Source organism: Neocloeon triangulifer, unplaced genomic scaffold (genome assembly GCF_031216515.1).
Source record: "Neocloeon triangulifer isolate White Clay Creek 2 clone unplaced genomic scaffold, ASM3121651v1 ptg000015l, whole genome shotgun sequence".
In the NCBI taxonomy this organism is placed as follows: Eukaryota; Metazoa; Arthropoda; class Insecta; order Ephemeroptera; family Baetidae; genus Neocloeon; species Neocloeon triangulifer.
Genome location: NW_026775557.1, coordinates 7,035,672 through 7,049,622, shown reverse-complemented (window position 1 = coordinate 7,049,622; position 13,951 = coordinate 7,035,672). Strand labels below are relative to the sequence as shown.

The following is a 13,951-nucleotide window of genomic DNA, read 5'->3' as shown; positions in this document are numbered from 1 at the left end:
ATTTGTTATAAGAATTTATTATGAATTAACTAATTTTTCCTCTCCAAAGTTTAAATATATTTATATAAATTTTTTTTATTAAATATACACTCAAATACTATTACAAGGTTTCAATAAATACTACATTTAAAAATAATTTATTTTCTAATGAGCTGTAGAGGGTTGAGGAGTGACAATAATCACGTCTTCCGTCACTGATTTTCCCTTCCTGTTTTTATCATGGTAATTCGGATAAACTCTCATCAAGTCCTCAATGTCCCAGGGCGTCGTCCTATTTTCAGGGGCTGCCTCGGTGGTGGTCGTCGTCATGACCTGCTGCCTGCTACTTTGCATGAGCAGACTTTGGGAGAAGGGCAGGCTCGGAATGAAAGGGGTCGCCGCAATGTAGTTCTTGGGCGGCAGAGGCGCCGGTTGATGAAGTGGTTGTGTCTCCGGAGGAGCGGTCGTGGTGGTGGTGCTCGTGGTCGTGACCTGCACCTGATGATGGCGAGTGGGGTGGTACCCTCCCGTGTGGGTCATTATGGGCGCCCTGGTGTTTTTCTCGACCTCTGCGTTTCGTTGCCAGCCGTGGTGCTGCTGTTGCGGGACTCGGACGGGCGAAACTTCGGACACGTCGTGGCTTCCAGAGGGTCTCATGTCGGCAGGAGGACCCCTCTTATATTGAGGGACGTAGTAATGGTGCTTTGAAGAGGAAGGTGCCGGGGTGGTTGGCGTGGGTGGTGTGATGCCGTTGCCGTTTTCATTGCTGCGGTGCTTTGCATTCCAAGAGTCGTAGCCCCCGTGGTGCGTCGTCGACGGCTCATCCCAACCTCCGAAACATCTACGCAGCATATCAGGTCCACCTTAAATATTTTAATCTCAATTTTAAAACTCTAAATAATCATGCTTTTAATTAATCTTTCTTTTTTCATGAAATTAATTTATTTTTGGCATTTAGAGAAATAAAGTATTTTATTAAATAATATAATATTATTTTTTAACAATTTAGTTAATTAACTGTTTTTTTTTTTTACCTATGACGTAGACATCTTGGGCTACATTTTGGCCGTATGGGGGTCCGCCGCCACCATGGGGCCACGCTTCACAACGGAAAAATCCTGACGTAGCGGGGTCTAGCGGCTTTTTGAGCTGGAGCTCGGAAGTTATGCTCGAGTTTCCTCCCAGGATGCGCACATCATACAGAGTCTTGTCCTGAACCGTGGCTCCTTCGGCCACCAGGTGACCGCCGTCGTAGTGGTCATTTGGGCACTTGGATCTAATCCAAATAATGTGCTGCAATATAATTATTTAAATTTCAAGCAAATTCCTGAATTCATAATTTGATGTACCTCAAGAGGCTCTGAAACTTTACATTTCAGAATGATTTTTTCTGGGTCGAGGCCCAGGTCAACTTTGTGAGGTGCAGGCTTCCCATATCCGTGCTTTAGCCTGGACCCGCCGTAAGCCCTTCCTTGAGGCCTATGATTTTAGTAGAACATTTTTTATCTTAATATTTTGAAATTATATGAATTAAAATTTTTACCTCGCTGGTTCTGGTGCTGCTGGGGCCTGGGCGGGGGCCGGTGCTGATTCTGCAGTCCAGGTGCTGGGCTGGAAGTTTCCTTCCGTCGCGCCAATTGGAATGAAACCGCGACTATTGCTCACGAGGAGCAATAACACTAACCCTAGAGGAACCATCGTTAAAATGACCAAATTTTCAAAGGTGCCGGCTGCTTTATGATTTTTATAATGCGGGTACCGTTCGTTAGTTTTTGGGCCTCCTGCCATTCAAAGTACCCTTAGTGCAGTTCAAACTGTGCGTTCTTATTAAAATATTCCGTAAATTTTCACTTTGCGGTATATTTTAATAAGAAAGGCTATTAAGAGCAGTACCTCCATTCATTTTTACAGAAATTGCTATGATGAAAAATATGTGTCAAAAACGTGCTTTTTTCTCTATCCTTTGAATTTGGTCATTGAACTCCGTATATCCTAGTGAAGAGTTTTAGAATAATTTATTAAACTTTGCTGTTGAGTGTTTTATTATCGTAATTTTCCTTTGATTGTAAGTTTAGGGAGCTCAATTCTCACAACAGGAAAATATATATATAAAAAAAAAAAATATAACTGTATTAAATTCACACAGCCTTTTTCTTTGTATTTAATTGTTTTTAAATCAAAGTGGAGAATTAAAGCAAAATAGCGAATTTTGTAAGTCTTTCTTTTGAAATATTTAAATTTTTTAAATTTTGTTGCTGTTGAACTAAACTATTATGAAAAAGAGACATTCAATAGTGATTCTTTCAGATTATATTATTATTTTATTAAAAGCGTTGGAGCGTACAACATGCTCTGCAGAAGCACTAGAAAAGAACATTAATAAACCACCTAGGGGTAGGAAACACAAGCATAAATTTGGGCTGAATCTAATTTTAAATTTTACAAACAATCACAAAATGGTGAAGCTCTGCAAATTTTATGAGGAAAAACGAATGCTGACGAATATGCCGAAATAGTGTCCGTGCACCATTTCTTGTCGCAGACGTTCACTGGATTGCCGCCGTGTCAAGTATTTTACACCTTTTTTCTCGTTCATTGGCTGAAGCTTTTGTGTTCGCACCCTCATTGGCTCAGCAGTTTTTGCGAACAAAACAAGTTTATACCAAAATAAGAAACTACTTAATATTACTCATTTTTTCCAAGCTCTTTGAGAAAAAAAAAATTTAAACATTTAAAAAATATTTTAAAATCAAATTTTGTAATTTAATTCAGCTGCTCTCAATTTACTAGGAATGTTTTTATATTCGTTACTGTTGGCTGCACTGGACATTAAGCGGCAATCAGCAGGCAGAATCGGCTTTCCCATCCCGCTTTGCATCCCGCTCTTGGCGCCCTTCGCGAGAACGTCACTCATTCTTTCAATTTATTTTAAGGCAAATTTCAATTTCTCGTGCTTCGAGTCTCATTACTCAGAGATTTAGCCACCAAAAAACCCGCTAATTCTGCGTGCATGAGAGCAAATTAAACTGTCAGGTTTCTCGGCTTGACACTTTTGCGAATTGAGCCATGAAAGTGACAACCCCCGAGATTTCATGGCACAACAAAGAGCCCGTCCACAGTGTGGACATTCAGAAAAAGGTAGTCAAGACGACTGAAACCGAAACTGTCTACAGAATTGCCACAGGAGGAGGCGATTGTCACGTCGTGGTAAGCAATTAAATGCCATAAATCATGTTCGCATATTATAACAATTTTATTATAAAAAATATATTTTTTAGATCTGGCATGCTTATGTTGGCGAAGAAGTGAGAATCGAGTTTGCCTCGGACCTTAACAGGCACCAGAAAACAGTGAATGTTGTCAAGTTCTCGCCCTCAGGAGAATATTTGGCGTCAGGAGATGATGGTGTGTATCGAATACATTTTTTTTAATCGTCAACCCATTAAAAACTTTATTTTCCCAGATGGCTCAATTATTATTTGGAGGCAAAAAGCTGGCAACGAAGAGCAAGCCAATCTGTTTGATGAAACATCTGAGGAAAGCATTGAGCACTGGACAGCTCTGAAAGTTCTCAGGGGACATTTGGAAGACGTCTACGATTTGAACTGGTCTCCCGACTCCAAAGGACTTGCCTCTGGCTCTGTGGACAACTCTGTAATTCTATGGAATGTGGAGGCTGCACGCAAAATCGCTGTGCTCAAGGACCACAAGGGTCTTGTCCAAGGAGTGTCGTGGTGCCCTTCAGACAAGATGATTGCCTCTGTCTGCACAGACAGGTACATAATAAATTCATATTAGAACTCCGAAGATAATTTTCTCTTCATTTTAGAATTTGTCGCATTTTCTCGACAAAAAATTACAGAGTGATTGCCAGAATCCACCAAGCGCCTCTCAATACCAAGCTGACTAACGAGGACGGCACACCTCAACAGTTCCGTCTTTTTCATGATGACACTCTCGGAACTTTCTACAGACGGCTGAGCTTTTCTCCAGACGGAGAACTGTTGATTGTACCTGCTGGAATTATTTGCCCAAGAGAGCAGCGCAAAAAGCAGCACTATCCAAACGCAACTTTTGTCTTCTCCACCAAAAATCTGAAACAGCCCGTCATGTACCTGCCGACAGGAGATAGGTTGGTTTCGAAATTAATATTATGGGGATTATTTATAAATTATAATCATTATTTCAGGTTTACAGTTGCTGTCAGTTTCTGCCCTGTGTTCTTTGAACTTATTCCTGGGTCAGACCCTGTGGTTCCGTTGCCTTACCGCCTTGTCTGGGCAGTTGCTACTCAAAACTCTGTCCTGCTGTATGACTCACAACACAGTACACCCCTTGCTTTCATTAGTCACATCCACTACACAAGACTGAGTGACATCAGTTGGTCGCCAGACGGAAACCTGCTTGTCGTTGCTTCCTCCGATGGCTATTGCTCTTGCATCAATTTTTCCCCTGGCGAACTTGGAACGCCTGTTCCTGACCAGCAGAAATACATACCGCAAGTGAAAGAGGTGAAGAAAGGCAAGGGTAAGAGGAAAAACAATGTCACTCCGGCTCAACCTAAAGAGCAAACCAGCGAGCCAGTTGTAGAGGATGTAGTTATGAAGACAGCAGATACAGAGGAGGAAGAAATAAAACTTGTCCTCGAAGAAACCCAGGATGTGATGATGGAGACAAAATGAGAGAATTATATTACTAAAAATGTTTGCATTTTACAAAACATAATAAACTCAGCGTTGTCACGGAGTTGCAAAAAATTTATTTTTCTGGTTAGAAAAATCTGAGATTTTGAATCAATATAAGAGTAATAAGTAGTAACGTATTCATTCAATTTAAAATCAATTTTTAATATAATAATAATCATTCTGGATTTATTATCATATATTGTGTACATCATGTTTACAGTACAATCACAGAAACAGAATCGTCAGCTTAACCATTTTTCAAACAAAAGAATTAATCTTACTCTCAAAACACACAGGAAAGATCTTTTGAAGTCAAACTTTGAATTCAACTTAAATCACACTTTGTTAAGCATTAGTAGGAAAAAGCAGAGTTTCACAAGCAGTTTTCATCAACAATTGCAATAATAAGTAATCATCTATCAGTCGCATTGTTTTGATATCAATAGTATAATTATATTACACGGGTCCACAATTTTAAAGATGTTCTCTGCAGAGTCTCGTTTCTTGTAAATACTTCTTATTTTCTTGATCAATCTAAAATCTTATGAGACGTGCAGAATTAAGGATGGTTTTGCGAGAAACCCAAAATTATTTTGAAATCCCTGATAAAGTGATAATTAAGGGGTGTATGGAGGGGGCGATGACATTGCGTTGAGAGGAGTGTCACCAAAGTCTGCACTTATCGAAAAGGTCTCCAGGCCGTCCCAATCGTCAACTAGCCGCTCAGTTTGACTATCTGGTTGCGTTTGTGGCGACTGCAGACCTAGCAAATTGCTTGCTGTTGCTGCCAAAGCACATGCGCCTAATTGAAAGTCAATTTATCAAATTATTTGGAATGATTTTGTTTTGAAAAAAATTACCTGCAGCACTGATTGTGTACACTCCATACTCGAAATTCACCTTCAGGTAAAATGCTGGGGTTAAATGAGTTATCGACTTCTGCAGAACCATTGTTAGGTTGTAACACGCTCCAACTATGGAAGCAACCCAAAGAACTGTGAACAGAAAATTTTTATTCTTAATTTCAATCTGAGCAAACGTTTCCAATACAACACCTGTTAGAATACTAGGGAGAGATGCCCTCCGTATGATTTGCAAAATGGGCTTCGAGGCGCCCCAAATATCAAGAAGGAATCCAGCCAAGGCACTGACCAGGGCCAAAAAGCACAGCAGAATGACCACTCGCATCAAACTGGCCACCTCGGGAGTCACGCAGCTCAAAACTATAAAAGATTTAAAAAAATGACTCCGGTACGTCAACGATAGAATTGTATTATAAAAACCTCTGGATTGTGTGTGGTACTGAGAAATGAGTGGAGTGGACACAGCTTTAGACGACACAATTTCTGGAATGCTAGGGTTGCTGTCCATGGAAAAGTGCCCGTAGGAAAAGAACTGGTAGATGGCGAGGTGAGGTGTGCAGGGGGCTCCGCGCAACCTGAACCAACCCAGGGCAGCCAGGGACGTGCAGACTAGGGCGCAGGAGCACATGTGGAAAAATGCAGCCACGTAGTTGCGCTCTTTGTCTTTGATCAGCTGCCACCGCTGCCGAACTATGTACAGCGGTGACAAGTGAGGGTGGTCCATTGTTTGTGTTGAAATCTGGAATTAAAGAGAAAGAGAAAAATCATCATTACAATCTTTGCTGTACCACAAAAATTAATGACACCGGGTATGTAAAAAAAACAAAAAAAGGGGGAAGACAATTTATGTACAAAGTTTATCACTTGCTTTTGACTGACGGGACTTTATAATTAATTTAAAGTTAATTTTATATCACAGGCTTCTTTAAAATAAAAGATAATTCGTCATCGACGCGATTTTACGACAAGGGAAAGTTGAAGGCCACTTGCAAAAATTATTCGTCGGACGCAAAAAGTAATTTTAACTCGCTCTTCGATAAATCTGGCTGGGCTGGAGGAAAACAAACCCAGATTGGACAATAAGATTCAAGGTTTACCTTTGAAATCTAAACTAATATACGGGGAAATCTTGACTCCGTCTATCCTAGCAAAATCATTGACGAATTTTGTCCATGTATTGCGCTTCCATCTTTGTGTTCAGTGTTGTCCTTCCTTTTCCAACATCTGCGACTAAAAATCAGTGGTGGGCGTGGCGAAGGAGGTTTAATAGAGGACAATAAAAGCTTTTGACGTTTTGACGACTTGATTTCAGAAGGCTGGCTTTTCGTAGATATTAGCGCATTAAGATGGTTCACGGAGATTCTAATTAATATTTAATTAAAAAGATAATTTACTAATTTAAAAGAAGAATTGTCATGAGTACCTTGAGAAATGGCTACTCCATAACGCACTCCTCACCTCAACTCATTTTATCTTATCAAAACAAATCCCAAGGCCATTTTGCTTTTTGTTTTGATACCGCCGATCTTCTCTCAATTTTGGAGTTTTAGGCGTTTATGAGAATTCTGAAATAATCTTTATTTTTACTGCAGAAATTTCGGTAATTTTATGAAATTTTAAGCAAATATTTATCATACTTGTTGATATTTTTGACCTAGGTTTTTGCAAAATGACTTCTGCATTCAGCAGCAATGGCCAAAATGTTATTGAAAGGATAGTCGTAGAGCAGCTTTCCGAACCTACGCCAGAAAATTTGGTTCCAGAAGTCTACGAGCTCAAAAGATGCGCAAAATGGATCAATGTGCTTAATTTGCAAAGCGTCTGTTTACAATTTCCCAATGAAATGTTGAAAGATTCTGTCCGAGTCTGCCAAGAGCTGAAAAAGAGAACCAGTTGCAATATTTTAATTCTCGGAGACACAAACTATGGAAGGTATATTAATTTATCACACATCATCAAAGTTTTCGTAAATGTACTTATTTTAATTATAGTTGCTGCATTGACTTCATTGCTGCTGAACATGTTCCGTCCGATGGCATGATTCATTATGGACACTCCTGCTTGTCAAATGCTTACGATCCAAAAATCCCAATTCTCTTTGTATTTCCAAAAGTTCTGTCAGTGGACAAAAAGAGTTTAAAAGAGAAGCTGAAAAAAGAGATTAATGCTTTGGGCACAACACTGCTGATTTTCGACTGCGATTGCTGCCACATATTTGGTATTATTTAAATTTAGCCCAGTAATAGATTAATTGCAAATTCTCACTTTAAATTCCAGACTCTTCTGATCTGCAGGACTTGCTCAACATATCTGTAGTTGGCAAACTGCTGACTGGGGAAAATGAGGATTTTGCCTCGGTTTTCTGTAAAGGTGTTTGTGGAGAGAATTGCTTTAGGAGTGAACACAGTATGTTATATTTCCAGATTTTAATTTGTCAAGCGAGATTTTAATAATATATGCTTTGCAGATCCTAGGCATCAACATGAAAGTTTAGGGCGTGGATTTTGCTTTTCTTCAGAGGTTAATTTAAAAGAAGTTTCTGTGATATATGTTGGCAGTGAAGGCCCATATTTGCACAACCTAATAATTTCCTGGAGCCATAAGTTTAAATGCGTGAAATGTTTTAACAATTCTGGACAGAGGTAAATTAACTTAATCCTCATTTTAATTCTACAGCATTATTTTAAAATTTATTTTGAATTAAAATTTAGCTTCGAACCTTCTCTGAACTACTCGAGACTTCTGAGACGTCAACTGTTTTTGGCCCAGCATGTAAAAGAGGCAACATCAGTAGCCCTTGTTGTGGCTAACCCAGCCGACCCTTCAATTTTGAGAGCTACGAGACATGCTAAGCATTTGCTGAAGAGTCGTCCATCACCTCCAAGGATTTATACTCTTGCCGTTGGAAAGCCAAATCCAGCAAAATTAGCAAATTTTCAAGTATATTTAATTCCTATGTTTAGAGAAATTCAGTATTAAAATAATTATTTTATAGGAAATTGATGTCTTCTTAGTCTTTGCATGCCCAAACAATCCTTTGCTATCACCGGAGAGCAGACAGGAGGAGAGCAAAGAGTATTACAAACCCATAGTTGGTCTGTCAGAAGTTGAACTGGCTCTTAATCAAGGTCGAACAAATGCATCAAATGACTACAAAGACTTATTGGAAGGTACATGACTGCAATCTGTGCTAAATGAAATCAATTTTACAGTAATTGATGCATTTTTCATCAGGTGGTTTCGATTACATCCGTCTGCAGAAGCAGGATTCATCACTTGAGGCTGATACCTCTTTGCTGACAGGAAAAGTAATCAGCTTGAAAGTGTCGAGTGAAAACGAAAAGTCAAAAGCTCTTGTGTCCAGAGAAGAAAACTTGAAAATCACAACTTTGTCTGTTGGTTCGCTCTTGGCACAGAGAACGTGGCAGGGGTTGGACCCAGAACTGGGCCAAAGCAGCCCCTCATTATTGTCAGAGGGTAGATCTGGAATCGCATGTACTTACCAAGCTGAGCCCAAAAGTGAAAAATAAAATACAAGTACTGTTTATTATTTAGTTTGTATCCATAATTTCATTTTAAATAAAATTTGAGTTGTAAATTGGATTTTTCCACTGCTTAGTATATATGGCACACATCGTGATTTAATTTTTATACGTATATGCCTACAAAACCATCAAACGTTTTCCTTACTGCTAAAATTACAACAATACTGTGCTAGTCTTCAAGCACGTCAGAAGCACGCAGAGTAAATATTAAGATATATTTTGTTTGTAACTAAAAAAAAATTTTAAAGATCTGAAATATTATTTTGAATGAGAGAAATCATTTTGACTTTTCCAGGGCATAATTAAAAACGCAATATTTGGCACTTCAAACTTTCACCCATCTGATTAATTTCTATTGTGTAGCCTCAGTTGCCTGGAGAAATAGACGATTATGTGATTTATAAAGATCAGGCGTAATAATTATGTTTCCTAAAAAAATTTTAATGCTCTTTGATTTCTTCATGGGGTTCATTTTTTATAATATATGACACACCCAGACATATCTATCTATTACCAAGCTGTGCTCTAAAAGTTCAGAGGGCAAATATTTAAAATTTATACAAATATTGCAAAAAAATAATACATACAGGATTTTTTGGCATTAGAGGTTCCAAAATACACAATTTTACAAAATAAAATGGACCCTGTAAATTGATAGAACTAACAACTTAGCTAGTTTTAGCTCCTGTGGCATAATGAAACGCTCCCTGCACAAAACAAATAAGTAATGTGGTACAGGCAGTTGCAGAGAATACATTTTTTCTTCCAAAATTATTATAATAATAGTGCTGCATGTTTCGCACCAGCAGTTTGCACATTTCTAATCTCAAAAATAGATTATTATTTTTCAGTAGTTGAAACATGCTTATTTTTGTTATTTTTGTAAAATAAATATAATAAATTTTAATTCCAACAAAATATAATTATTTAAACAAATATCTTTGTCAAATTCAACTTCTTTAATAATATTATTTTAATTAAAATGCATGAATCAAAAATAACAAATTTGCGGAAATGGATAATAGGAGGCCCATAAATTTTCAAGGCCGCGCGTATCCACGCCGTTTGGTTTTAAACGCATTCCTACATATTAAAAATTGAAATGCAATTCTTTGCTCTAATGTTTTGTGTATTTCATTAAGGAAAGAGAAACGACATAGATCCCTTGTGCTATCTGTGCAAAAATCTGCACGCAAGTCCAAAATACCAGCAGCAATTAAATAAAAGCGGAAACGCCGTCATTTCATATTCTCTGTTGTTGTAAAAAACGCAATTGAATTTATTAAAACGATCAAAAGTGAAAAAAAAAACATATTTTTTATTTCTGTATGAACCGCAATTGATTGCCTAGGTTGTCCAACTTGGTTTTCGTCACATATAGTCGGCGTTGACTAACTAAGGAACTATAAGGCGGCCCAAAATAGGACAAATGCATCATTAGCCAGGCAAAAAAAAGTGCGTGTGTAGACCGCCTAATGCATTGTTCGCTTGACAGGTGTGATTATAATGCATCTTTTAATGGCATCTCCATCTCTCGCGGCCGGGGAAAGGCGCGCCCGCGGGTCATCTAACAAATTTATCAAACATGCGTATTACGATAGCGATATTTGTCTTTATCCTGCAATTCTCGTTATGAAACCTTTACGGGCCGGTCGTTGGAGCGTGCAAAAAACGCACACTCCACGCACAATAGGACAGGAGTGGAAGCTCAAAGAATAAAAAGCGCAGTCAACTTGTGGGTCGGTTTTAGTCAAAATGGATTTTTACTCGTGGGTCGAGGGTCGCTCGCGCGAGCCCGTCCGCGGCCTTTACCTGCACGACCTGCGTCTTGACGAGGCCTTCCTCAACGTCTCTTCACAGCTAAATAAGCCTGTTTGGGTTTATTCTCAGCGACAACCATGCTACAAAGTGAGTTATGCCAAATTTATTTCCAAGCTGCTCTTTTCCAATTTTGAAGTATAACGAATTTGTTACTTTTTTCTCAAATCAAAACTTGATCTCTTCCATGAAATAAAATATTCTTTTAAACATTTGTTATTGTTGAAATTTTATTTTAAAGTTAGAATTTTCGGTACACAATTTTTTAAATTTTATTTGAAAATAGGAGGAAGTTATTTTGTATAAAATTTAAATTAGATCCTATTTAAAAGAATGCATTTGCAATGAAATTAAAATATGTTTAAATAATAATATTGTATCTTCCAACATGAGAAAGTTAAAAAGTAATGATTGATGCTTTACTCGTTTTTTAAATTATATAATTTAGTGGTGTTTTAGAAAATTCACAGATCATAAAGTTATATGAAGTTTTAAAATTAATTATCAACATTTATTGGATATTGATTTATTTGCAGTTTTTCTAGAAGATTTTTAAATTCATCATTGAATATTATCTAAACTCGCATTGTAAAATATTTTTATACTTTTGCAGAAAAATATCCTAATGAATAATCTGGCATAACACTTTACTAGTAGCAATATTTACAAAAAATTCAGTTTAATTTACAATCTTGTTTTAATTTTTTTCGTGAAATCCAGTATTCAAATTGTCGATGTGAATTATTTTCTCCACAACTTATTTTACTTACCGCTGCTAAAACAGTGCACGCAGTTCTCACTGATGGGCGCACTGGCTGCCCACAACTCAACCACCTACAAGGTCAGCTCCCTGTTTGACCTGGAGATGCTGGTGCTCAATCAAAATCTGGGTGACACTTTCAATTTGCCTGAAAACGGCACAGACTACTTGGAATGCTCAAGCAACTTGAGTTTTGGCGAATTCGGAATCTACGACCTCGTCGTCTCTTCTGCAAACTCTGTGACCGCTTGTCGATCAGAAACTGTCGTTCCACCCGTCAACATTTTCCTACGTAATTTTTGTAAAATTATAGAAATCATTATTTAATTGAATGACTTAAATTGTTATTTTTAATTAATTTTCAAGAATTAAAATTTATTGAAATTAATTTCAGCCGCTGTTGTGGTAACTTTCATGTCCATCGCTGCGCTCCTCCTTATATATGGAATGTACGTCATGTGGAATATTTATAATAAGAGGTTCTCGCAAAAGAATGCCTCGGAGTGTTCAGACGTGGAGAACAACGGTAGCGAGCTCACCATTAACAAAGAAGGCACCAAAACGGTCAAGTTCAAAACGAGACTGCATTCGCTGGATGTTTTCAGAGGGTTAATCACTTGCTTTTCTTGCATCGAAATGCTAAATTGTCTTATTTGCAATGATTAGGTTTTGCGTCATACCACTTTTATTCCATTGTGGGTACAAAGGCGGCTACCAAACGCTGGACCACGCAGTTTGGGATGGGATTCCAATTGCAGAATGGCCTTTTCCATGGTACATTTTGTTTTTAATTCATGCGTTAATTGATTAATTGTGTGAAAAAAAATAAGGTTCCTTTGGATCATGGGCGTGTGCATTCCATTGAAGATGAAATCGGCTTTGGCAAAGAATGTCTCTAGGTCACGGCTTGTCTTTGAGATAACAAAGGTATTTTTTAATTTTGTTTGTCTAAAATTTGATTATATAATTTTTCCCTAATTTTCTCAAAGCGCTTTGTCTTCCTGTTTGCTCTCGGATTAATGATCAACAGTGTGGATATCGGAGTGCAATTGGAGACTATGCGGTACTATGGTGTTTTGCAACGCATCGCATTCATGTTCCTAATATCTGGCGCCCTCTTTGCTTTGCTCTGGCCGCGAGATTACAAGAAAGTATGTATTTTTATCAATATGTGATACTTATCTCTTTATTTAAAAATAAAAAATAATTTAAAAATAAGTTTGCTGGAACTTACGGAGATTTGAGAGTTTTGCTGCCACAATGGTTAGTCTACCTGGTCATTCACGCAATATATTTGGGACTCGTTTTTCTACTTCCAGTGCCTGGCTGTCCAACGTAAGTAAAAAAATTTTGATTTTTTTTTTAATAAAAACATTAAAATTAAAACAAAGTGGCTACTTGGGTCCTGGTGGTTTGAGTGAAGGTGGTAAATATTTCAATTGCACCGGAGGGACTTTTGGATACGTGGACAAACTGATACACGACGAGGCCCATTTACTGCAGTCGCCAACAACAAAGGCTGTTTACCAAGTCAAGGTGTTTGACCCAGAGGGGCCTTTCAGTAAGTTTGTCCGACAGCATAACAGAGACAATTTAAGTTGAGAGTGTTCCTTATTAGGCACCTTGCCGTCCCTTTTAACGATGATCCTTGGGGCGCAGGCTGGCGCAATTTTGGTCATGCACTCGGACTGGCACAGCCGAAAGTCGCGACTCGTTGGGTGGGGTGTAGGGTGCATTGTTCTTGGCTCTACTTTGCATTTAAACGACGTCATCCCTATTAACAAGCAGTTGTGGTAGGTTGAATTTTTTATATAAAAAATATGATATCATATTATATGATAATTTATGTTTTAATTTGTTTTTTGTTTCTAGGAGCACGTCATTTTCTTTGGTGACAGGAGGAGTTGCATTTTTGTGGTTGACAATATTCATGTACCTAGTTGACGTGACCAGAATCTGGAATGGTTTTCCTTTGCGGCAACCAGGTTTGTTAAATCCTCATTTAATTGAATATATTTGATTCCATAATAAATTTTTAGGTATAAATTGTTTGACTCTTTACGTTGGAAGCAGGATCACGGCAAATATGTGGCCGTGGCATTTTGCTTACGGTAACATGGACACGCACTTTATCAGACTCATTGACTCGTGCTGGAGTGTCTTTCTCTGGGTTTGCGTCTCCATTTATTTTTACGTGAAGAAGATTTTGATAACGGTATAGTTTTGCCTCTTCATCGAATACAAATCAAAATTTTTTTTCAAATTGAGTGGTGCCTTCTGCACCACTAATAAAGGGCACAG

General features: G+C 38.0%; 5 protein-coding genes across 5 annotated transcripts; 3 read left to right on the top strand and 2 right to left on the bottom strand.

The window, feature by feature from the left end:
• Positions 1 to 7: 7 nt before the first annotated feature.
• On the bottom strand, positions 8 to 1,691 carry LOC132202498 (uncharacterized). Its single transcript, XM_059629450.1, has 4 exons — positions 1,523 to 1,691; positions 1,329 to 1,458; positions 1,014 to 1,272; positions 8 to 842 (listed from the first exon to the last, which is right to left on the bottom strand). The coding sequence occupies exons 1-4, from the start codon at positions 1,675 to 1,677 to the stop codon at positions 145 to 147; spliced, it is 1,242 nt and encodes a 413-aa protein (XP_059485433.1). The 5' UTR covers positions 1,678 to 1,691; the 3' UTR covers positions 8 to 144.
• Positions 1,692 to 2,823: 1,132 nt separating this feature from the next.
• On the top strand, positions 2,824 to 4,737 carry LOC132202494 (chromatin assembly factor 1 subunit B). The gene is made up of 5 exons (XM_059629445.1): positions 2,824 to 3,186; positions 3,258 to 3,384; positions 3,443 to 3,755; positions 3,809 to 4,111; positions 4,169 to 4,737. Exons 1-5 carry the CDS (start codon positions 3,046 to 3,048, stop codon positions 4,659 to 4,661), a joined length of 1,377 nt encoding a protein of 458 aa, XP_059485428.1. The 5' UTR covers positions 2,824 to 3,045; the 3' UTR covers positions 4,662 to 4,737.
• Positions 4,738 to 4,821: 84 nt separating this feature from the next.
• Positions 4,822 to 6,777, bottom strand: LOC132202495 (transmembrane protein 127-like). Its single transcript, XM_059629446.1, has 5 exons — positions 6,625 to 6,777; positions 5,948 to 6,266; positions 5,720 to 5,887; positions 5,525 to 5,659; positions 4,822 to 5,466 (listed from the first exon to the last, which is right to left on the bottom strand). The coding sequence occupies exons 2-5, from the start codon at positions 6,249 to 6,251 to the stop codon at positions 5,282 to 5,284; spliced, it is 792 nt and encodes a 263-aa protein (XP_059485429.1). The 5' UTR covers positions 6,252 to 6,266; positions 6,625 to 6,777; the 3' UTR covers positions 4,822 to 5,281.
• Positions 6,778 to 6,979: 202 nt separating this feature from the next.
• LOC132202493 (2-(3-amino-3-carboxypropyl)histidine synthase subunit 2) lies at positions 6,980 to 9,130 on the top strand. Its single transcript, XM_059629444.1, has 8 exons — positions 6,980 to 7,127; positions 7,186 to 7,459; positions 7,519 to 7,745; positions 7,805 to 7,933; positions 7,995 to 8,169; positions 8,239 to 8,467; positions 8,523 to 8,697; positions 8,762 to 9,130. The coding sequence occupies exons 2-8, from the start codon at positions 7,197 to 7,199 to the stop codon at positions 9,055 to 9,057; spliced, it is 1,494 nt and encodes a 497-aa protein (XP_059485427.1). The 5' UTR covers positions 6,980 to 7,127; positions 7,186 to 7,196; the 3' UTR covers positions 9,058 to 9,130.
• A 1,697-nt stretch (positions 9,131 to 10,827) lies between these two features.
• On the top strand, positions 10,828 to 13,947 carry LOC132202636 (heparan-alpha-glucosaminide N-acetyltransferase-like). The gene is made up of 11 exons (XM_059629652.1): positions 10,828 to 10,980; positions 11,675 to 11,942; positions 12,045 to 12,258; positions 12,317 to 12,424; positions 12,481 to 12,577; positions 12,640 to 12,801; positions 12,870 to 12,985; positions 13,042 to 13,211; positions 13,269 to 13,443; positions 13,523 to 13,635; positions 13,690 to 13,947. Exons 1-11 carry the CDS (start codon positions 10,828 to 10,830, stop codon positions 13,869 to 13,871), a joined length of 1,758 nt encoding a protein of 585 aa, XP_059485635.1. The 3' UTR covers positions 13,872 to 13,947.
• Positions 13,948 to 13,951: the final 4 nt, after the last annotated feature.